The sequence below is a fragment of the Centroberyx gerrardi genome, chromosome 3 (genome assembly GCF_048128805.1).
Source record: "Centroberyx gerrardi isolate f3 chromosome 3, fCenGer3.hap1.cur.20231027, whole genome shotgun sequence".
Classification (NCBI taxonomy): domain Eukaryota; kingdom Metazoa; phylum Chordata; class Actinopteri; order Beryciformes; family Berycidae; genus Centroberyx; species Centroberyx gerrardi.
In genome coordinates, this window is record NC_135999.1 from 25,381,659 (window position 1) to 25,405,403 (window position 23,745).

The 23,745-nt window shown below is 44.0% G+C and overlaps 1 protein-coding gene across 5 annotated transcripts in view; it reads right to left on the reverse strand.

Moving 5' to 3' along the window:
- Positions 1–23,745, reverse strand: part of add3a (adducin 3 (gamma) a) — a 125,738-nt gene that overhangs the window by 7,940 nt on the left and 94,053 nt on the right. For all 5 annotated transcript variants that reach the window (XM_078282716.1, XM_078282715.1, XM_071896237.2 and 2 more), the window contains 10 exons: positions 21,213–21,351; positions 19,429–19,580; positions 18,572–18,652; positions 9,580–9,729; positions 8,817–8,960; positions 7,975–8,073; positions 6,529–6,705; positions 3,286–3,543; positions 1,979–2,083; positions 1,167–1,253 (listed from right to left, as the gene is read on the reverse strand). In XM_078282716.1, the coding sequence (XP_078138842.1) occupies positions 1,167–1,253; positions 1,979–2,083; positions 3,286–3,543; positions 6,529–6,705; positions 7,975–8,073; positions 8,817–8,960; positions 9,580–9,729; positions 18,572–18,652; positions 19,429–19,580; positions 21,213–21,351 (1,392 nt within the window). The remainder of the gene's footprint in view (positions 1–1,166; positions 1,254–1,978; positions 2,084–3,285; positions 3,544–6,528; positions 6,706–7,974; positions 8,074–8,816; positions 8,961–9,579; positions 9,730–18,571; positions 18,653–19,428; positions 19,581–21,212; positions 21,352–23,745) is intronic.

Here is a 23,745-nt window from a genome sequence, read left to right on the forward strand (position 1 = left end):
TGTATTTGACTTGAGGCCCTTGAGGCATTTGCTTCAGAAGATGTTCACCTGGCTCCACCTAGTGGTTGAGAGTGGTCATTAAACTGGCTGGTGAATTAATGAAGTGGGTTAGTCACGATCAAGTTATTTTTCCATACATAGATAAGCCAGTGAAGTTCCCAGTAACACCCAGATGTCATTGCTCCTGATGAACCCTCAGTGTTCCTAACTGAGACCCGGAGCTGTTCCATTAGCTGAAATCTGCACTGACTGTCCTGTAACCTGGAAGGTCACAGGTTCAAGCCGTTGCATGTCCATCGGTAGCCATGCGCCCTGCCAAAAGCCCTTGTGCAAGACACTGAACCATCACCTGCTCACTCTCTGTAAGTTGCTCTGGAGCTTCAGTTAAATTCCTGAAACCTAAATATAAAATAAATGTCTCAACCCTTGTATTTAAAGGAAAAATCCACCCTTAAACCCCTGAACACTGTTGAAACACAGCTATTGGTGATGTACCTTGCATTTCTGGGCCTATTTAGTGGTGGTGTGCTATTCCTAATCCTGTGGATATACTATGGACTTTAATGGTAGAGAATTTTTTAACTATCTAAAACATCGACAGTAAACGTCAGGTTGTGGTGTCAGTCCCTCAGAATCAAAGATCAAGAGCTTCTTTCTAGAGCTGCCACCGATGTTCAAGGAGAGAAGAGGGAGCAATCTATCGTAGAAGAGGAAGAGAGACCAATTTCTCCACTGACAGCAGCCTCAATAGACCAGAATGCAATGCAGCCACAAGACATGTTGTGTGGGGCACGGCTATTTCTTTTTCTCAACTGAAAAACTCTCGTTCTCTTGCTCTTACTATACTATCACTACGGCGATTTCTCTCTCCACCTACACATACTGGATGCAACACGTTCAGGCACTTGGGTTTGTTGAAAGGCATTCTGGGAAATGTAGGAAATCACTAACTGAAGCAGAAGTAGACGAGGCAGGTTGAGGGAAAGTGGGTTCACCAAAAAAGTAAATTACAACAGTTCATCACAAAATAACTGTAAGAATGCATCACACATCACAGACTGATGATGTCTAACAGTGTAATAACAGTATCTGAGGCTGGATTTCTCCTTTAAGTCTGCTGAGTTTCTGTATTTTAACATTGCGTGTCACCAAGATCTGATTCTCACCCGTCTCGGTTCGTCTACAGGGATTCCCGCAAGGTGCTGAGAGCGCGGTCCTGAAGACATCATGTCAAACCGGTTCTGCTCTCTGATCTGTGGCGAGACAAAAACACACGGTGATGTCATCATCGCACAGGTCAAGGAACCAGGAAGCAGTTCACAGTGAGTTTAAATGACGTGAAACCGTGTTCCATGACAATTCAGAAGTGGGAAGTTTCCGACGCCTATGCTAGAAAGAAAGGTGAAAACAGCGTGTGTTGTCACTTTGGATGTAGAAAATTTGCACCAAGTGTGTTAAGTCCCTGATCGTATCTCTCCTGCTGATACGGTCCTCTCCTCTGATGTGATACTTCCCATTTCTGAGCCGTCTTGAACTTTTCTTTAGATCAAAACCCAGTGAAAAGTATCTGAACGAACCACCTCAGAAGTAATAGAAGTTCTAAAAACTAACCATATCAAGAAAACTAGAAGATAAAGCTGTCCAATTGACCCTGACTGGAGCTCAGTTTTGAATTTACCATAAATGTCTGTTTGAGAACCTGGGATGTGTTAAAAAGAAAAAACCCAACCTCTCTCCTAAGATCTTATTATATTTTGTTTCCTAGCACTTCTCTCTTACATGATCATTCAGTGCTTACAGGAATATTGTCAAGGCAGTGACTCCGACTCTTACATTTTCTACTCTGGCGATCTTGGTGCATCTTTAACTGTATATTCTATACATTGTAAGTCGCTCTGGCCAACAGCGTCAGCTAAATGCCTGAAATGTAAAAATGTAAAGTCACTAAAGCGGACCGAGAGGAGAAGGTCAGACTCACTTTGTTTCTCTTCTGCAGCACCTCAGTGGGGTCTGTGTTGAGAGGGACGAACTGATTGGGGTCCTCGATCCGGATCGGGGTTCCTGTCTCCTCCGCCTTCATCCACTGCACAGGGAAGGGAAATAAACACAGGTCAGATCAAAACTGTCCGCCCCTAAGGTATCATAACAAATGAGAAATGATTCGCTCTCTATTTAGTGATGCTGTTGTTGATCCTCGACGAATGACATGCAGCCAGGACAGCAGAGTCACTCCTTAGCTTCTATCCTGAACTAAAAACAGGGAAAAATCTCTTGAGTAAATAATTCACATGCTCCTCTCCCCACTGAATCACATATTGTTCTTCCATATCTTCCTCCTCGTCTTGGTCTAATGCTTTTGTCTAAAGTTCAAAATGCTTTCTACCTTTCTCCTTAGCTCATATTTTGTCAGTTAATACATCAGTATCAAGTTATACACAGTACAGTATCTCATCTGTTGTCAGGGCGGTATACCTCTGACCCATGCTCTCATTACTATTGTCTACTTGAATATTGGTGAACGTGGAATTTATGCTTATTCTACAGTTGCATTCAACGTAAATCGCTCTCGGCTAAATGCTTAAAAGGTACTGTAAATAACATCAGCTAATGCAATTGAAAATAAAATGGGATGTAATTCTCTGTTCGGCCAGTAGATGGCTATCTAATATCATGTTTCAAACACTGGGATAACAACTGGAGTCAAAGCACAACCAAGGCAAAGCACTCTGCACTGGTTGGAAATGGAGCGAATGCAAAGTCATTCCATATTATGATGGTAAGTAGAAACCATTAGCACACACACAACACAGCCTGCCTCGCTTTCTCACATCATGTTTATACTCATATTATTTATCCATATTTACAGATACACATACACACACACACACACACACTAATCTGTCTAGAATTAGCAAGTGGGTTAACAGTTCCCTTACATTTCCTCAAATATAAAAAAATGAACAAAGTTGATGAATCTAAAAATCTGTGGAAAATCTGGGATCCTCCATCCTCCTTCCCACCTTCTAATCACCACACACACACACACACACACACACACTCTCTCTCTCTCTCTCTCAGAAATACACACACACACTTGCTCACTCTCCAATCACATACTCTTCCACCCACACACACACACCATGCTCTCTCTCTCTCAAACATACACAAACCTCACACACACTCACTCACACACACACATGAACTTCCACACCCACCAACACACACTCACACACAAACACTCTCTCATTCTCTCTCTCACTCTCACACCCCCACCCCCCCTCTCACCGTGGTAGTGCGGGCGTGGTGGCGCTCGTCCCCGGCCTCCAGGCTGACCTTGGTGTAGCTGTTGGGCGAGTTGAGCCAGCGCGTCTTCTCCCTCTGCTGCCGCTGCTGCAGGAACTTGAAGGGCAGCCGCGTGGCGCCGCCGTCCACGTCCTCCTCGAACATGAAGGCCGTGACGGTGGCCGGGATCTCCACCTCGCTCTTGTGCCGCGGCTTCTCCCGCACGATGGGGTGCCGGTAGGCGTAGCCCGTCCTGTAGCCCTGCGCCGCAGAACAACACCGTCACACCTACGGTCTGTTCTCTTTGGTCCGAACCGCGGCGGAAAAGTTTACTTTGTTGCATTTTTGTTATTTGGTTTGTTAAGATTCACACTGCCCAGTTCACAAGCAAATCAAGAGTTGTAAACAAAAGCCACATGGACTCACAAGTGTTGCATTCATGCATTTGGACACTTGATATTTAATATGTCAGAGTGTTGTAATTGTCAGTTCAGTATATTTATGTAACCCACATTTGCAGATTCATATTTATATCCTATGCTTTGTTGATGTGTCCTATTTCTACTTACTGCTGCAACGTCCTGATTACTCCACAGGGACTATTCAAGTTTCATCTCATCTAATTTAGTTGTGTTTAGCTGGTGGCTGGCAGTTATTTCCTGCCTTGGTGAGAGTGGAGAGTTAGATGGCTGCACTGAAAGTTATTTAGTTAGTATTCTATAATATACTGTATATACTGTAAATGATGATTCTGTGCAAAAAAGTTTTTCTATGGGAAGTGAATTTGGTCTCAAGATGCAGGAGCGTGGGTAGTGGCACTGGAAGTTTGACTTTACTGTATATTATGTTGTTTTTATGTCTTTAATTTTTGTTTTTCATTGCTAGAATTGAAGTGAATTCATACTGTTAATGACCATTTATTGTGTGACTTTTTCTTCCAGTAACGCTGGTTGCCCCCCAACTGTGTTGTTGTCCACTAACAATGCCGGTTTCACAGTTAGTCAAATAGAGGGGGAAGGTCTCTGTCTTTCTCTGGCTTGCTGTCTCTCCCTCTCTCCCTCTCTCTGTCTCTCTCTCTCTCGCCCTCTCCATGCCCTCTGACAGAGAGAGGAGAAAAACAGTGCTGTGACCAGAGGGGTTTCTGGCAACACAGAGGACAGAGTCAGCTGAGCCATTTCCTGTCTGACTCTTTCTCTCTTGCCCACCCCATCCCTCCCTCCCTCCCTCCATCCTCATCTATCCTTTTCTCTCACACTCCCATTTCCCCTCCGTGTCACTGTCCTCTCACTTGGTCCAACTTTGTTTCAGACAGTTTTCCACACTCAGCTTGACATTTAAGTTCTGCTCTGTTCCGTTTTGTCCTTTTCTAGTCATCTCAGCCCAGATCCGACGACAACTGCTGCTTATACGGCTTCACTACCGAGCATTGATTCAATATCAGCATAATATATACCTTAATAATATTTTGGACAAAGCGTCTTGACCTTTCTCCTCAATCTCCTCCTGAAGGTCAACTGAGCCGGCATGTTTTTTCCAGCTTCACCTCTACTGGAGTTATTGCGGGTTAAGTGCTTTGCTGTAGTTCAGTGGTTTGCAACCTTTTTGGCCCGGCTGGGACCCCTTAAAATGAAGTGATGCCTACTTGCGACCCCCCAGCACAGGCTGCATATACAGAGTGGTGAACAGTTCACCCAAAAAATTATTTTCCCTTCTCAGGTTGTTTCATTTGATTATCAGAGGAGGCGGAGAGGATGAAAATAAGTCAGTATTTTACAAGAAAAAAGCAAAAATTTGAGAAAAATCAGAAAAAACAGACGTAATATAAATATGTTAAATATGTTGGTTTCCAATAAATAATCTCATGACCCCCCAAAATTATCTCATGACACACTCAGGGGTCCCGACCCCCAGGTTGAGCACCACTGCTCTAGGGCTCCTTGACAGTGGTTGTTGAAGGAGGAGAGAGCGTTACTCATTCACTTTCCCCGGCCACATTTTCATCACCTCGTCTGGGTTTTGTGCAACATCTGAAACCCCCGAGCTTATCTGTGAATCTGTCCGATAGTAATGCTTTGCTTATGAGGTGCGAGAGAAGAGAGGGATGATGGGAAAGGAGGGGAGAGGAGGAGGAGAGGAGCTGCTCGGGTTCTCAATGGGCCGAGAGGGGATGATTCATCGAGGGGAAATGAGGAGGAGGGGATGGGGAGACCAGAAGAGAGGGAGAGAAAGTGAAGAGTGGGATGAAAAGGCTGAGAGAGAGACAGACAGAGATAGAAAAGAGAACGACAGATATCCCAGACAGACAGGGAACACAGGGAGGCTTTCTGTTAACTGTCCTGAATTCTTCTGTGTTTACCAAATCTCCCACACTTCGTCCCAAACCAGAGCCTACAGGGAGCGACACAGCTGTGCTGCCGGACCGGTGACGCACCACCATTCCTCCTTAATCACCGCTCCATCTCTCCTCGCCTCGTCTTCCTCAAACAATACTTCTCCATAACCCTCCTCCTCCTCCTGTCTCGTCATTCCCTCCTACGCTTGTCCTGTAAAAATGATCTCTTCTGCTTCATAAAAACACTCCCAGTTGATCGGAGCACTTTGGCACCAGCACCTTTTATTTTAAGGGGCAATCCCTTAAACGACATTTTTGCTGCTAAGAGGTCATTGTTATGGAGCTTTTGCATAGCACTTTCCAGAGATCATCGTTTTTTCTTGGATTTTCTGTCGGTGAAGTTTGATTTTCTGTAAGTACCGCTCTTTTTTTTGTCTGCCGGAAACGTCAAAAGGATTCATCTACCCATCACATGTGTAGAACAGCACATTTAAAAGCTTTCAAGAACTGGGTACAGGTTGAATCACTATTGTGTTTTGTCAATCAGCGATAGAGAGTTGCATAACAGACATTGATTATATTAAAATGTTGCTTATTATCACTTTTAAACATTGATTTTGTAGAGAAATGACCACTCTGTAGGCTAGTGCAAATTGAAGAAAAGGAGAGAACACTTCTAAGCACACTTACACCCATGCAACTTTAATATTTGCCTCTCAGCTTATTTACACAAAGAGAAAACATAGAAGCAAAGTGATAAAATCAGTTATAGTGTGTGTGTGTGTGTGTGTGTGTCTGTATATCATGTCTAGTCTTGCCTGAGGCTTTATGGCGTCCATTCCATTATAGTGTGTGTGTGTGTGTGTGCGTACGCCGATGCTCAACTCCTCTCAGTTCGATGGCGGCGGACTCACCAGGTTATCCAGCATCCGCATCAGAGACTCGAACTCCAGCTCGCCAACCTTCCACTTGTGCTGGCTGCCCATGTTGACGGCCACCGCGTCGGCCACGGCGAACACCCGCGACTTGTACTTCTCCTGGTCCAGCACTATCAGGTTGTCTACGCTGCCGGCACACGAGATGGCGTTCACCTGAAACCACAAGGCAAAGAGAAAGAGAGAGAGAGAGAGAGAGGGATGGAGGTAGTATGTAAGTAAAAGCATGCAAGCACTGATTGATAGCATATTTCTATCACCAAAAATCTGACTCTGGGGCATTTACTCACTAAAATCATCCTCCTAAAATGAGAATATGATGTTTTAGAGGCCACTAGTACGCAGGAACAAACTTTCCAGGGACCAAGTTGTATCTGGGGGGCAAGTTATTGTGTGTGTGTGTGTGTGTGTGTGTGTGTGTGTGTGTGTGTGTGTGTGTGTGTGTGTGTGGGGGGGGGGGGTATGGTCATGGGTATGGTAATGTTGATACTCAACTTCCTATCAAGTGACTGTAATGACTGTCTACTGAGTTTCAACTGAGACTCATAAAAGTCAAAAAGTAGTCTATAGATATTCAATGTCTGGGTTAGGGATAATCTTAGGGTCAGGGTTCAGGTTACATAGTCTGTGGAGACGCACCAAATAGGCAAGTGACACTTTATTGAACACCTACTTTTCAATCAAGAGATTTGGTATGCCTATTAGAGCAGGGGGGCACACCAACACCTCTAATATCTATTCTAATGTCTACTGTATTTACAAGGGAACACAAACACATACAAATACGAAACTCCATCCCCTATACACACACTCCACCTACCCAAACACACCACACACACACACATATTTTCGCCTTTTCTTAGAGGTTCGATAAAACCAAAAAGACACTTGTACATCATGAAATAACAATACAACAATAGAAGTGGGGTTGAATCCTGCCTGACCCCGACCTGCTGTGTCTCCTATTCCATTTCCCCCTCAACTTTCTTACTGCCTTGATAAAGACAGAAATACCAAAGAGAAAGGACTGCCCACTCTTCCTTGGAAACCCCAAAAAAAACCCAACCCTATTCTAAATCCAGCTTTGGACCAGCATCAACAGCCCAGCATCACTACGAGGAGCGACTCCCTCCATCAGACGGCTAATAGCCTGGCTGCGGCTGTGTTTAGCAAACATTTTCCACAGGGCAAGAGATTATGATTTATGGGGTGTTGTTAAAAAAGTGAGTGAGAGTGGGGAAATGTGAAAACAGCTGTGGCGAGCGTCTGGCACTGGAAAACAAACAGATTAGGGGGAAAAGCCGCCGCCCGGCTCTACTATTTGTGCAAAGGAAGCCGAGTGGTGCTGGAATGTGCTGGGTGCCCAAAACGGCACCAAGTGGGCCGACCGTGTGTGTGTGTGTGTGTGTGTGTGTGTGTGTATACCTGTATTTCGCAGGCATACTGGGCGTTGTAGATGTAGTGAAAGGCCTCTTCGATGGTCTCGCCGAGAGCCACCACACCGTGATTCCTCAGCACCAGCACCTGGTAAAACACACACACACACACACACACACACACTTGTCAGACTTGCTTAGTTGTGACTGGACATTATTGTGACAGGACCTGTGACTAATAGGTTACCACCAAAACATTTCTAATTCCATGTATCAACAAGGGCTGGGCGATGAACACATCAGGGATCGGCCTCAGACCGAATCCGCTGCCAGTGGAAATTCCCTTGCCGAATCTTTGCCGATTTAAATTCCATCGAATTTCGGTCATTTTAAAATGTAGCCAAGCGCAAGACACTCAAATGAGGAAGCACTCGCAGGGACAAAAATGATGCTCAAGTTGATTTCAAATTTACTTGAAGCCAGCACAAGGTAGAGAAGGTGCTGGCAGCCGACATTTCCTCAGGATGTGCTGCTTTTGTCCCGTTTGACTTGTCTTCTGCTACAGCTTCCTATTAGCAATACTTGTATACTTATATACTGATACTTGTTCATCAGAGTTTTTATTTACTGGGAGAACTTAAAAGTGTAAAACTGCACCTTCCTTGAGCATTTTAAAGCTTCATTTCAATTAAAGTTATCACATCTATACTGACAATTGCTCTCAATTTACTGAAATGTTCACTTCTTGGCTCATTATCTTTGCTTGCTTCCAGTGTGAATGTATAGTGAAAAAGAAAGTACTGTAGAGATGATGCAGAAGAACTGGGTCAGTGTCAGGCTCTGTGTGTGTGTGTGTGTGTGTGTGTGTGTACGTGTTCCTGGTTCCCCTACCTTGGCCGAGGGCCCCAGGGCCTTCTGCAGCTCGCGGCGCTCCTCCTGGTCGTCCAGGCTGCCCTGGTAGTTATAATAGGCAATATCACCCAGGATCAAAGCCTCCTGGGAAATGGGCAGGATGCCGCACTTCATAGACGACACCTGGGACAGGAGAGAGGGAGGACAGGAGAGAGGGAGGGAGGGAGGGCAGCAAGAGAGCAAGGACGAGTAGGAGTTATGATGGGAATATTCCAGCTCTTTCTAGATTTTTTCGAGTATATCCTATTTTGATACTCTGTACTTCTTTAAGAATTTCAAGAACAGGTCTGTTTGTTCTCGCATGAAACTTAATTGCATCACTGCACTGCAGAGTGTCTCATTCACAAACACTTAACCGCTCCAGTGTCTATTCAAGGATAATTATTCCTTTTTCTGTTTATCTCAGCTAAATCTCTCTACAATCCTCTCAAGGTGACACTTACAGGAGCACATCAAGGACTCTTCCAGTCACATAATTACCCCATTCGAATTTCTAAACATCTCTGAAAACAGCTCATCTCAAAATGTGACACCTGATTATCACATTCCCCATCAAAATGAGATTCAGGTGTTCAGAAAGTGAATCTGGGCAGAGATTTCAGCGCTGCCTTTTTGAATTCGCAGTAGTCAGTTGCTACTTCTACTTTGTCTATCAAACGGATGATTTGCTTGTGAGGCTGGGGCTGAAAACTTTATTTGTTAACTTTAAAGTGTCAGTGAGCTCGGTGGAGGGGGAGCTTACCGCGGCCGTGGCAGGAGTGTGCACGTGGATGACGCAGCGCACGTCGGGACGCATGGAGTAGATGGCGGCGTGGGGGCTGAAGCCGGCGGGGTCGACCCTCAGGTTGGTGGTTCCCTGGTCGATCACGTCCCCGATGATGTTCACCTTCACCTGGGGAGACGAGGAGAGGGGCCCGACTCAGTGGGTGTTTTCATGGAGGGGAGGGGAACATCGATTTCTGCTGTTCAAGTCACACTGAAATGAAAACTTTTTTGTCTTTTTAGCTCATTCTAACTATCATCTATTTGACAATTTATGCCAAAAAGTGACCAAAAAATACATTTCATTGTATATTTATATCAGAAAGTCATCACTTTTACTTCCTTGAAAACAGAAAATCTTCAGTGTTGACTTTATCATGTACCAGGATACCAATAAAACCATCACAGCTTTTTGCACAATCCCACTCCCATCCAATAAAACTGCCTCTCTCTCCCTAGCTGATATCCCATTGGTTTCAACAAAAAATACATCACATAAGGAAGCAAGACGCTCTCAAAATGTGGTTTAATTGTGACTTTAAACTCCTACTGGTCCCCCAGCTCTTTGATACATACACAGCTTGCTCCTCACATCTCAACAAATTTGTCTTTTGTGTCCCATGTGGTTGTAAAGGCAATCAAAACACAAGATTCACAAGCTTTATTCACACTTGACAGCATCATCCAGACCAGGAGTATCATGAGATTGGAGGAAAGCGAAGGGAGATGTATCGGAAACTAACTCCGCAGGACGGCAAAAGCTGGTACACCCAGACACATAAGCACATCCAGATCCTGACAACATGACCAGACCCACACACACACACACACACACACACACACACACACACACACACAGAGTTGACAACTCTCCAACATCAACCAGGACATAAACACAACTCAAAATCAATGAGCGTGATGTCTGAAATCACATTATCAACGCCCCCCCCCCCCTTCTCTGTCCACTCCTCTCCAGGAAATGAATTGGAATATTACCAGGAAACATAATAGAGTCAGGGAGTGGACATGACGCTCTTACTATGACAGCTTCATTACCAGCCAGTTAGCAGTGATTAGATTACTAGACAGGAGATAAAGAGTGAGGGAGGGAGGGAGAGAGATGGAGACATAAAGAAAGAGCTAAGGGGAGAGACAGTAAGATAACCAGAGAAAAGGGAGACAAGTAGAGACAGATATCTAGAAAGAGAGATAAAAATAGAAGGATGAGGAATGTCAACACAGAGTGCAGATGACGGTCTGGTCAGTCATCACAGCGAAAACTAATAACGAACAGAAAACACAGCTTCCCCAGAGACTTCGGACAAATTTCCCATCACCGTTAACCACATCTTGTCTTGTGATGCAAACCAGAACCTACGAGCTCGCGTTTCTCTTCACAACACCTCTCTTCAGCTTGTGCTATCGCAGCACTGAAGAACATCCATCATCCAGTCTCAGGCTATTATGCAAGATACCCAGTTTTTAGGTGTTCCCCCCAGAAAACAGAGTTTCTTTTCCTAAGACACCATGGTTGTGTCCTGGCGGCTGGAATTTATTCATAAAATTGCGTCAGCTCAAGATTCAGAGTGAATTCCTTCACCAACTAAGCAAAGGGCTTCTCTGCCTTTGTTTGTTCTGGGCCAACATGCCCACTTTTGAACATTTCTGTCCCTCCCTGCGTTACGTCCCGCCCCGACATCATCCCCCAAAACACGTCGAATTACAGAAGCATGACACGATCAAAATGCTGTTTCTTTGTGACTTTAGACTGTATGCCCTTTAAAACGAGAGGGTGGAGGCCAAAGCTTGTTGATGATCTTTGAGTTAACTCGGGCTGAAATTCCTGAGACAAAACATGAACCTGCTCAGCCTGTTGATGGACATATGGGAGAGTGAGTGAGTGAGTGAGTGTGAGAGTGACAGTGAGAGAGTGAGAGAGAGAGAGAGAGAGAGAGAGAGAGATAACTGTCTATTGATCCTTCACCCTGCAGAGAAAAGTGAATGGCACCAGCTAAGCAACTAACCACCCTGTCTGTCTAACACTCCACACACACACACACACACACACACACACACAGCCAGCTGTCAGACGATCGAACGTCGACTGGGTTACATCACATGTCGGGTGCTGTATCAGTTCACCCTCTCACGTCCTTCAAAATGCTCCTCGCTCACTTTGCACCGGCCTGTCAGTCAAATAAACCCTACAGCTGAGAGGCTCGTCCGACGCACGCAGCACTTCTAAATATATATATGTAAAAAAAAAAAAAATGCCACGGGAAGTGTCAGGGAGAATTTTAAATGTGACGCGGCTGGATGGTAAAGTGGGTGATAACATGAAAAAGGGCCGCCGCAGAGACTGGAGTGCAGCAGGGGCCCGAAGATAGACTGAGGAGGGCATGCTGGGTAGCTGAGACCCGAACATGATATCCCAGAATTCCTTTGAGGATCATCCAAGTTAAGCAAATCCAACACCTTGGCTTTGACCCCGTGACCCTCCGATGTGAAGTGGATCTCCCTCGTGGCTCGTTGGTGGGCGGAGTTGACTTAGGATAAGTTTGGTTGCTCAAACCTCCGCCTCAGCAGAAACATCACACTATCAAACCATCTTTTCATATTTTTTCAAACTTCAGTGAGATAGTGGCAAAGCTGAGAGACGACAGAACAAAAGATTTTGCAGACTGCAGGATTTGATCTGATGTCATCTAGGCAGCAAGTCCACACTTGCATGGTAGGGCAGCACAGAGCACTGAGTTACTGTACCTGGCATCACATATTATTTTTCCATAGACATCAGTAGAAATTACTGCTGCAATATTTTTTTTAGTATAAAGCAATAGAAAACACATTGTGTTTTTCAAATGAACGCATTAGAAACTACATCATAGTTTCTTTTCAAAAGAAAGCAACACAAACTGCCTTCATCCCTATATTGTTTTTCAAAATAAAGCAATACAAACTGCCTTCATCCCTGTATTGTTTTTCAATAGAAAGCAATAGAAACGACCTTCATTCCTATATTGTTTTTCAACAGAAAGCAATACAAACATCCATCACTGTATTGTTTTTAAATTGAACACATCAGAAGCTGAATCACTGTGTTGCTTTTCAATAGAAAGCAATAGAAACTGCTTCCATCACTAGGGTATTTTCAAAAAGCAGTGAAATCACCTCAGCGGCCTTACAGCTACTTGAGACTTTTCCTGAGACCGACTGTCCCTGGATCTAATTTCATTAAGAGCCGTGCATTTTTTGAGGGGTGAATGCGTATTTCATGGTCCTGAAATCTAATTTGAAAATTTGATGTGATGCCGAGGGAATGCAGATCCAGGAGGAGCGTTGTTCTCCTTTCACTCCACAGGGGAAGAAGAGCTGCACGACAAAAAGACTAAAGACCAGAAACTGCAATACTGACTACTGCAACTTTTAAATTGCAAAACACATTCTTCAAATCAAATCAAGTTGCATGTTGGACAAAATCTTTCATTTCAATCAAACAAATCAGACACAACAACAACAAAACATGTCATCAGTTATAGATCATCTAAGGAAGAGTGAGAGAAAAAGAAGGAGGGAAAGAAAAGGGAAACAGTGGCTCAGTCCTACAGCAGTCATCAATTTCCATTGGAATCAAATACACTGGATTCAACCTCAGAAGATGACTTGGTCGCCAAAGCCTCCACATGATGTCCTGGAACACAGTAATGGTGTTATTGTGGGTCAAACTCTGAGGGGAAAAGGTCGGCCTATTTTAGGAGAAATCACCAGGAGATGTTATGACATGATGTCAGGGGTGGAAATCAATTTACTTCCCCACAGAGCCGCAAAAAAAATCCTTAGATCTGTTTTTGTTTTATTGTGCATATTACTATATTATTTGCTGAATTGCCACAGATGTGCACACAGCTTTTTCCAGTGCTTTTTTCTTTTTTTACTGTGTGCTGTATGTGTTGGAGGCGATTCCTAATGTTAATGTGCTGCTGCCTTGGGAGAGAAATCCTTATATCTGAAGGGGACTAACAGGTTAAATAAAGACTAAATATTAAAAAAAACAAGGCAACAGAAAACGTGTCGTGCTCTACACATGATGCAGACCCTCTGGGCAAAACACTTAACACATATCACCTTGTTTTGTCCTGTAATTGCAGCGCACCCCTTGGGCCAGTAAAAGTAATTTTGAAAATGGTGGATCACAGTGGGGAGATGCATCGTTTCTCCAAGTTTTGTCAAAATCTGATCTACAGTGTCTGAGATACGGCGTGACGACAGATGGATATACAATCCATATTCTGTCTCCAGGTTCAAATCACTTGGACACACAGTCAAAAAAAAATTGTCAAAAACCAGATTCTCCTTGTTGATTTCCACCTGACTGCAACACAGTGAGAGTGTGTGAGACAGTGAGAGCCAACTGTGAGTTTCTCTATGAACGAGTGAATGAACCTTGGAGCTTAAGAGAGAGAGAGAGAGAGAGAGAGAGAGAGAGAGAGAGAGAGAGAGAGAGAGAGAGAGAGAGAGAGAGAGAGAGAGAGAGAGAGAGAGAGAGAGAGAGAGAGAGAGAGAGAGAGAGAGAGAGAGAGAGAGAGAGAGAGAGAGACAACTAAAGCCAGCCAGGCTCCAGTTCTCCTCAGACAGCAGAGCCTCCTCCCTCCTGACCCCGGCACGACCTCTCGCACCCTCTGTTCTCCATGACTTCCTGTTTAACCCCCCCACCCCCCCACCCCCCCACCCCACCACCACTACGGCCTCAACCCCATAACTACAGAGAACGGGGGATGAAAACAGGCGGAAAGACAAGAAGGGGAGGAGAGGAGAGAGACGGGCAGAAAAACACAGCAGCGACAGGCTGGCATCAAGACACAAACAGACAAAAACAAAACCAAAAGCAAACAGGGAAGCAGAAAGCGACAGACTGCATGATTGCGTCCGTCCTGCGGCAGCGGCGGTGTTGTGGTCGTCGCTCTCACACAGACAAACTCGCCTCGCTTACCGCACAACCACAGCAAAGACCGGCCTGGAGGCAGACCAGACGCACAAACTAAAAATATTCCATCTGAAATTATGCTGCCGTCTGTATCTTACCCTGCTGTCTGCTGTGATGATGCAGAGCCTGCTGGAAGAAGCCAGCGTTGGGGGGAAGTTTTATTACATGTAATTAAACTGGTTGTTTCACTACACTTTGCTTCATGGTAGTTCAACTAAATTCACATTTGGAAGTGTTTTTGGTATAACTTTTAGTACTAGCTTTTAGTAGTTTCCAACTTTTTCCTGTGGTGCAAGGCGTGGGCATCAGGAGCCAGATTCAGGTCAGTCAGTCAGTCAGTCAGTCAGTCAGTCAGTCAGCGAGTCAGTCAGGCAGTCAGTCAGCGAGTCAGTCAGGCAGTCAGTCAGGCAGTCAGTCAGGCAGGCAGTCAGTCAGTCAGTCAGTCAGCGAGTCAGTCAGGCAGTCAGTCAGGCAGTCAGTCAGTCAGTCAGGCAGGCAGGCAGGCAGTCAGTCAGTCAGTCAGTCAGGCAGTCAGTCAGTCAGTCAGTCAGTCAGCGAGTCAGTCAGGCAGTCAGTCAGGCAGGCAGGCAGGCAGGCAGTCAGTCAGTCAGTCAGTCAGTCAGTCAGTCAGTCAGCGAGTCAGTCAGGCAGTCAGTCAGGCAGTCAGTCAGGCAGGCAGGCAGGCAGGCAGTCAGTCAGTCAGTCAGTCAGTCAGTCAGGCAGTGAGTCAGTCAGTCAGGCAGTGAGTCAGGCAGTCAGTCAGGCAGTCAGTCAGGCAGTCAGTCAGGCAGGCAGGCAGGCAGGCAGTCAGTCAGTCAGTCAGTCAGTCAGTCAGTCAGGCAGTCAGTCAGTCAGGCAGTCAGTCAGGCAGTCAGTCAGTCAGTCAGTCAGGCAGTCAGTCAGGCAGTCAGTCAGGCAGGCAGGCAGGCAGGCAGTCAGTCAGTCAGTCAGTCAGTCAGTCAGTCAGGCAGTGAGTCAGTCAGTCAGGCAGTGAGTCAGTCAGTCAGTCAGTCAGTCAGGCAGTGAGTCAGTCAGTCAGGCAGTGAGTCAGTCAGTCAGTCAGTCAGTCAGTCAGTCAGTCAGTCAGTCAGTCAGTCAGTCAGTCAGACACTTAAAGGACTACACCAACTTTTTGGGAAATTGCCTCGTTGGTCAACTTACCCTTTATGTGACGACAAGATTGGCAGAAAAAAATAACAACACCATGTCTCCACCAAAGTCTTTTTACAATAACAATGCTAGTTACCTACGGGAACTTAACATACTGTATGCTGACGCATTAGCATGTGCAGGACAGAGATAACTACCAGAGACACAAGAGATGAGTTTGGTGGGACTCTGATTGTAACATGTAGGAGGTAAATTGACCAACAAGCCAGTTTCTGGCTTGGCTCTAAGTGATTTTTTGTATTATATTTTCTACGTTAGTTGCAAAGCTAGATTTCTCTTAAGGGTAGCTTTGCTGTAGTTCAACTTCTTCTAATGTGAATTAAGTGGTGGCTTGTGAAATGATACTTTCAAAGTAGCTTCCCCAACACTGACATAAACACTCAAACTGAATTTGTATATGACTTTTTAAAACACGGCAAAGTGCTTTAGATGATCATGAATAAAAGCCAATAAGATGTAGAATTTAAAAAAAGCCAGAAATGAATTAAAAGCAGGCTTGCAGAGGAATAAAACAAGCAAATATAATGTAAAATGGCTTAAAGGTTTGTTGTTTGCAAATTCATTTAAGGCCTAGCTTTCCTCTCAGGAACAAGCAGAAAGCAAGCTGACAGCTAGAGACGAACTTCAGACAGTTTAGCTCCATATCTGCCTGCCGACCGACCCGGCAGGTCACACAGTGAAATCTGCCAGTCAGCGATATGCTGCTACATCCAGCTGTCAACAAACCCTCACCTGCAGTCACATTACACAGGTGTATGTGTGTGTGTGTGTTTGCACAGGTGTTTAAGATAAAGTAGGGGGGGTACAGCAAAGCAGAGAGGAAAGAAAGAGACAGAAGATATGCCTCCATTCAACTGTCAGGTGAATTTTCTGCAAACTATTTGAAATGCCACAAAAAATAAGGTGGGTCTGCTGGATTGAAGCGAATAAATAAACTTCCAGAATATCAAATGAAACCACATCCACCAGAAACATGGAGAGCATTTCAAGAATTTATTGGGCAAGTTGATATTGTTGTTCTTTAGTGTCAGTTAATGTTGGCCATGGTTCATGCTTTCCTCCTAAGACCAAAACAAAGAAATGCACTTGGCAATATTCTAATTCAGCAACTAAAGGCCAACTTATACATGAGAGCAACAGGGTCTGACAAATCTGGGAAGGCGTGGTGGACAGATATTTAAGAGACATTTAACTTTTCAGAAAGTCCAAAGCCACTTTTGAACTGCTGTGAAACTGAACCATCCGTCTGGTCGATCACGCCAAGCCTGCATCATTATTTACTCAAGAAATGGCTATATTGCTATTTATCACATAATTTCACATGATTTATTTATCGGCAACAGAACAAAAAAATCGCTTCAGCCAAGTGAAGCAAATTTCTTGCGATATTGAAGAATCTTTTTATCTATTTTTTCCTTTTTCATTCAGCTTTTCAAACTCGATACATCTGAATTTGCATAAAATAATAATTGAACGGAAACCCAGCTAGAGAGAGAAGGGAGAAATACAGAGAAAGACAGAAAGACAGAGTGAGGAGGGAAAGAGAGACAAAGACAGATACAGGGAGAGAGACGAGAGAGAGAGAGAGAGAGAGAGAGAGAGAGAGAGAGAGAGAGAGAGAGAGAGAGAGAGAGAGAGAGAGAGAGACGGAAATAGAAACCAAATTAGAGGGAGCTAAAGTGTGAGGAATGAGGAAATGGGGACGCCAACAAATTCTAGGCCAACCGTTCCTCATTATTACACATCTATTGACATGGGACGCCCGGCGCGGTGCCAACATGGCCGCCCTCTGCACCGAAACTAGACGGAGACAAACAACCTGAGCCGCACTATTTGCTGACTTGCTACAGGAGAGCGAGAGAGAGAGGGAGAGAGAGAGAGAGAGACAGAGAGAGAGAGGACAGTGTGCTGAGGCTAGTGTCAATATCAGGTAGACTCTGTTAAACAAGGAGCATGACAGACATACACACACACACATGTACGCATACTTGCACACACACACACACACACACGGAGAGAGAGGAACGCTCACTTTTGTAGCTATGCAACACGATGGTATGAACCAAAACACTGAAATGTGGTTAATCTACCATTTTCCCCCACATATAATTGAAGGAAGTAAATTGAAGGAAGTAAATGGCTGATTAAGCAGAGTGGAAAAACATTAACACTGTCCAGTGAAGGACGGCCAAACCTCTTTATTACACACACACACACACACACACACACACACACACACACACACACACACACACACACACAGACATTTACAACCTACTTTGTTTCAGGTTAACCAAGGGATTGCTCAAGTCAATGTTAGACTTTAAAAGCAACTCAGAAATAATGTTTGTCTTTACTGTAGGAGGAAAAAGGGGTTTGTGTGTCTCATCCCTTGTTTTTCTGTTCTTTGGCTACACAAACACTGCAAAAAATGTCCATCTTATTCTTCTTAAAACAACAAAAACAAACAAATAAAAAATCTCCCAACAGTGTGTGAAGCTGTCACTTTTTACAATTAAATTTCTGACTAATTATTTTAAGTTATTTTCTCAAAATCAACAGCTGAGTGATTTGCCTTTATTCAATATATTGCCACTTAAGGGAGTTAGTGAAATCTGATTCAATTTTATCGAGTCAAGTGAAATTGCCTCACCTGATTCACAGATGTGTTTCAACTGTTTCAGGAGAGAACATATTTTAAGACTCAGCACATAATTAAATCACTTTTGAAGGCTGACACGGGACGCAGGGAGGCCGGCGTGACACATAAAGAGCATTTTCTGTTAGGACTGGGCGGCTCACTCTGATTGGTTCTTACCAGGTTTGCTGCAGACGCCTCGGCGAATGACAATCCTCTGGGGATGATGAGGATGTGGTCTTGCTCTTTACTGACCCGCCCCTAAAAACAGAAAAAGACAAATCACTTTTAGCTGAGAAATTTCCCACCGATTCCAAACATAGCATTGACTTTAATTTGAAAGATCAGTCCTAACTGAATATAGTGTGTTGCTAAAATATCAGAATTTGGACAACAGGTTACACAGAATCAAATACCATAGCAGTAAAAACTGTCGTCAGGAGCCCAACAGAGAGATCAGCTCAAATATCTTCAATAAAAAGTGATTGTTTTCTTTGAGTACTGAAAATGGCAACCATAATGGTTAAAAGGAAAGTGTTAAAGTGAAAGGGAAATCAATATCTTTTTTTTTACAGCTTTAGCATTCTTCTACGTTTGGAAGAAGCATGGAAATCCAGACACAATTCAATTCAATTACATCAAATCAATCAGCATGTATAGCCATTCTTACTGTCATCAATAACCACTTACTATCAACAATTTTAATGTTGATATGTTGCTGAATTGTGGTTAAGTTAATTGCTTTCTTTATGTTTATCAAACAAGGTTTAACAACATAAAGAAAGCGATTCCCTTAACCACAGTTCAGCAACACGACTAGTTTTTTATATATTGTCAGAAGCTGCGTTCGCATTCCTTTATGTGCTAGAAGTGTGATTTCTGACCTGTTCCTCCATACAACGGCAGTGAATGGAGAGAGAATAAAACCAGGCCAGGAAGCTACACAACCCAAGGTACTAACAGTAAGTAAGTTCAACATCATTTTAACGTCTATTCCTCTAGCTCTAGATCCCTGTGGACCAGCTGCGGTGCCTTACTGTGATGTAGGAGTTGGCGAAGTGCGCCCAGCTGAACAGATCCACCAGTCTGTACAGGCTGGCCAGTTTGCAGCGCGTCTGCTTCTCCCCCTTCACCAGAGTGGTGGATTCAACTCCGTACAGGTCGTTGATGGGAGTGACCATTCCCAGACCTGGAAAAAGGGAAAAGAGAGAATGAAATACAGGTGAGGAAAAACAGACTCTTGTAAGACAGCTTCTACATTCATTTCTATTTATTTCCAGGGGTTTAATCAGTATGTATTGTCTTTTCAGCACTGCGCTTCTTCACATTTATACAGTTAGATTCACACCAGGATTTGAACCAATCGCTGTCTGCTCACAAGCCTGCTTCTCGAAAATTGAGGCTACCGCTGCCCCCGTAATTACATAACCACTCATTTGAGATTAGCTCTTTAATCTCTAATGATAATAAGCTTTGTAATTTTCTGCTAACTGGAAGGTTATCAGTGTGTGGCGTTCAGCAGGGCTGTAATGTGAGCTTCATTAGTTGTGGCTCAAGACATTTCGCTGTCTTCCCAAAGCACCACATCGGCCAGTTTATTGGGAGAGAAACAAACTGTATTGTTAAAAAATAGGTTGTTTTAAGTCTTAAACAAGTGTGAGTTTGGTTCCAAAATGAGATTTATTGTATATTATCTATCATCAAAAAAAGTGACACCTATACTCTTACAGAATTATTGACGGCAAAAACCGCAAACAAATTATATGATTTGGTATTGACAAATCACACACAAATCAAAGACTTTTATGCACTGGCTCCTCTATATTTTAGACATATTGAATGATGCACATCCAGTAATAACTTTTTCCTGTCATATTTGGAATAGAATTGTGTTGTAATGAGTAAAAACAGGGATCCTGCTAACTGGTTTGTGCACAGAGACAATTAATGGTATTCTGAAGACATTCCCTCCTTTAATATCTGTCCGCTGTGTTTGATCCTATATCAAATTCAATTTAATCATGTGCATGCGATTAGGCAGAAATATGTACTATTTGCTGGACACTTTTATGTCCCTTTATTATTTACTGCCATGCTCTACCCATTTACCCATAAACAGGAAATGGGACTCTTAACTATGGCCGTGTTGGAGCCATGTTGTACCTGCTGAGCTACACAGGAACCACTACCCAACATCTGTCACTTTATCCAATGAGACTATCCGACACCTCCGGCTCGACATCAAACAGAGACTAAAGGTCCAGACTGAGGCGAAGTAAACAACATCCCATCCTTTAATGCTTTGTTTACTCCCACCGCCTCCTCGGACCTGCTCATTATGGGATTCTTCAGGGACGATGTTATATGGAAGAGCTAAAGGGAACGGCTATATTGCCCTTGACGTGGTAATTCAGCATTAGTTGTGCATTCCAAGGCCGTGATTGGAAGCAGACTTCACATATGGACTCCTGGACTGGACCCCGGGATCAAAAACCCAACAAATATGCACGGCTCTTCCGGAGTCTGGGGCTGGGTCGTCTCTCTCTCTGTGTGTGTGTGTGTGTGTGTGCGTGCGTGTGTGTGTCAGTCTAGTTATGCGTCCATGCGTCTCACTATATCAGCCTATTTGATTGTTTATGCCATAAGCGCACGCAGCTCATGTGTGCGTCTGCATCTCCTCATCTCAAATATCGACGCTGTGTTTTTGTTTTTGAGCGCAGTTCAAAGCGACTGGCGCCCTGGGGTGAGGTTGGTATGTTCCACCAGAGGTTAGCCAGCCTGGTCGCCCACGGCAACGGACCACGCCGCCGCAAGTACTCACTGAGGGGGGAGGTGTTGAAGCCGGCCACTGAGCTGGCCATGAAGAAGTCGGCGATCTGTCTGAGGGCCAGCAGGCCGGTGGGGTTGTTCCCCTTCTTCATCTGCTCCTGGATCAGACCCTCCAACTCATCCTTGAAGGCCTGGAAGAGAGAGAGAGGGAGAGAAACAGAGGTGAGAATGAGAACTTAAATCGAAGTTGAGATAGGTAATGTGTTAAGCACTTACACTTTAGTCATGTAACCCTCAAATTCCCCTAAATACGTTGTTTCGCATTGGCCTAGCTGCTTCAGAGAGAGCTTTGTTTTGAAAGAGCAGCAGAAGGAAAAAGCATCTTTTTTTATGGATTTTTGTGGATTGACGTTCATTTTATGATTCAGTACACCAGAAAACAACCAATCTCTTGGTTTATCTTTATTTCAACGCCCCAGATGAGGATGAACGCACACGTCAGTGTGTGTGGTATGAAATGGATTGATGATGTATGTGATCGAAATGTTTTATCTCATTTATTTGATTCTGTTGTTTTTTTTTGTAATGTTTGCATTCTAGATTGTACTACGGATGGAAATTAGCTTACAGCTATATCTGGCACAATATATTTATTGAGCATTGTCCCTGTCAAATAAATAAATAAAATAAAAAAAATGCAACGGCAATGCAGCTTTCATTTATTACAAAGAAACATTCCCCTGATGGCTGTGGAGGAGCTTGAGGTTAAGATTGCTCTCATAATGTCGGCAAAGCTTCTTGAACTTAATTGAAACAGAAAAAGGGAAAGAGAAGAGAGAGAGATATAGGGGTCAGAGGGGAGAGAGGACAAGACAGAATTTGGGATTAGTGGAGACAGAGGGATGAGAGAGTAAAAAAAGAGGGAGCAGAGAGAAACAGACAGAAGGAATGAAAAGAGAGAGGGAAAGAGAGGGAAACACGTTAATCAGAGATTACAAGGATGCTCCCGGGTGTCAATCTGTGTCTTCCTAACAGCGCTCTGAGAAGCTGGATCGGGATTGGCTGGCTGTCCAACAAGCTGGGTCAGGATTGGCTGGCCGCCTGCCTGCTTGGTGTGACTGGGAGAGAGAGAGTGTGTGTGTGTGTGTGTTTTGCTAATCCTCATGTCCAGACTACAGCGGGTGGCAGATCTACTGAGTGTGTTCAATCTACAGATATATGCTCTCTCGCTTGCTGGGGTGCTTATGCAAGACACACACACACACACACACACACACGATTGACAGGATTACATCACATCAGGTTGTGTATGATTCCACCCTCTCATTTTCCTTCAAAACACACAGCTTGGATGTTGTTCCTGCACACACACCACCTTTAAATATAATAAGATGCCACAGAAAGCGTCAGGTAGAGTTTGAAATGTGATGATTCTTTCCCTGCCGGACATGTAACCGCTCCTGGACATGTTTTATTCAAACGACTACAATCAATCCCAGCCAGACCGCAGTGTGTGAGAGCCAAGTAAACCCGTCTCTGGGGATTTGGTAACGTGTGTAGCTGCTGATAATCATGATAAGGCTGATAATCTCTCAGGCTGCACACTCACCTTTCCCTTCCGGCTCATATAATTAAAGCTGTGTGACAGGTACAGAGGATATTCAAGACGCACACCCTTACACACACACACACACACACACACACACACACACACACAAGCTACAGTTCCACTTCTTGGAGTTTGAGATGTATTTGTTCCATCTCGTTTTTTTTTATTATCATAGTTTGTATCTGTCTTTGTTTATTTTGTAAAGCACTTTAATCCAGGTTGTTAAAAGCGCTGTATAAATAAGCTTGACACACATGCACAGACAGACACACACACACACCCACACACACACACCCACACACACACAAGTTTACAATTATAGTGTAAATCTCACTGTACTGTATTGGACATTAACCCACAGCATTAAAGTGTAATGTGTACATCTAATACACCTGTTACTATGAAATAATGACAACAGCCATTATACAAAAGGATAAAACTTGAACTGCATTTTTATCGCAGTATCACTAAACCTACATCAAGCTCTAATGACACTGTATCAAATCCGGTTTTTTGATTGCAATGACACTGGAAGACAGTTAAGACTCGGATAATTATTTAAGTTACAAATGCAGTTTACTGGACTCTTTCGTCATTCAGCACAAAATTATTAAGCAGCATTTGGCCTTGCCTTGTTTGATTATTTTTACCAACCACTCCAAACCCTTTGACTATGTAGCGGAATATGACTGGCAGTTTAAAAGGTTAGAGAGATCGTCCCATGACTGGAAAATTACAGTTTTGATCCTCTACAACCGCTACAACCGACGTGAGCAGTGACAACCATGTGTCCCGTCAAATTGTCCTCGAGGAAACCACTGAACCTCTAATAAGGACTGGAACTGACTTGGACTCAACGTTGGTGGTCTTGACTACAACCCTGACATCTCTGACAGGCTTTGATTCCACTTTGACCTCCTAGTGCGACTTGAAAAAAAACAACTGAGGGAAACCGGGGACAAATTCGGGCGCGGTG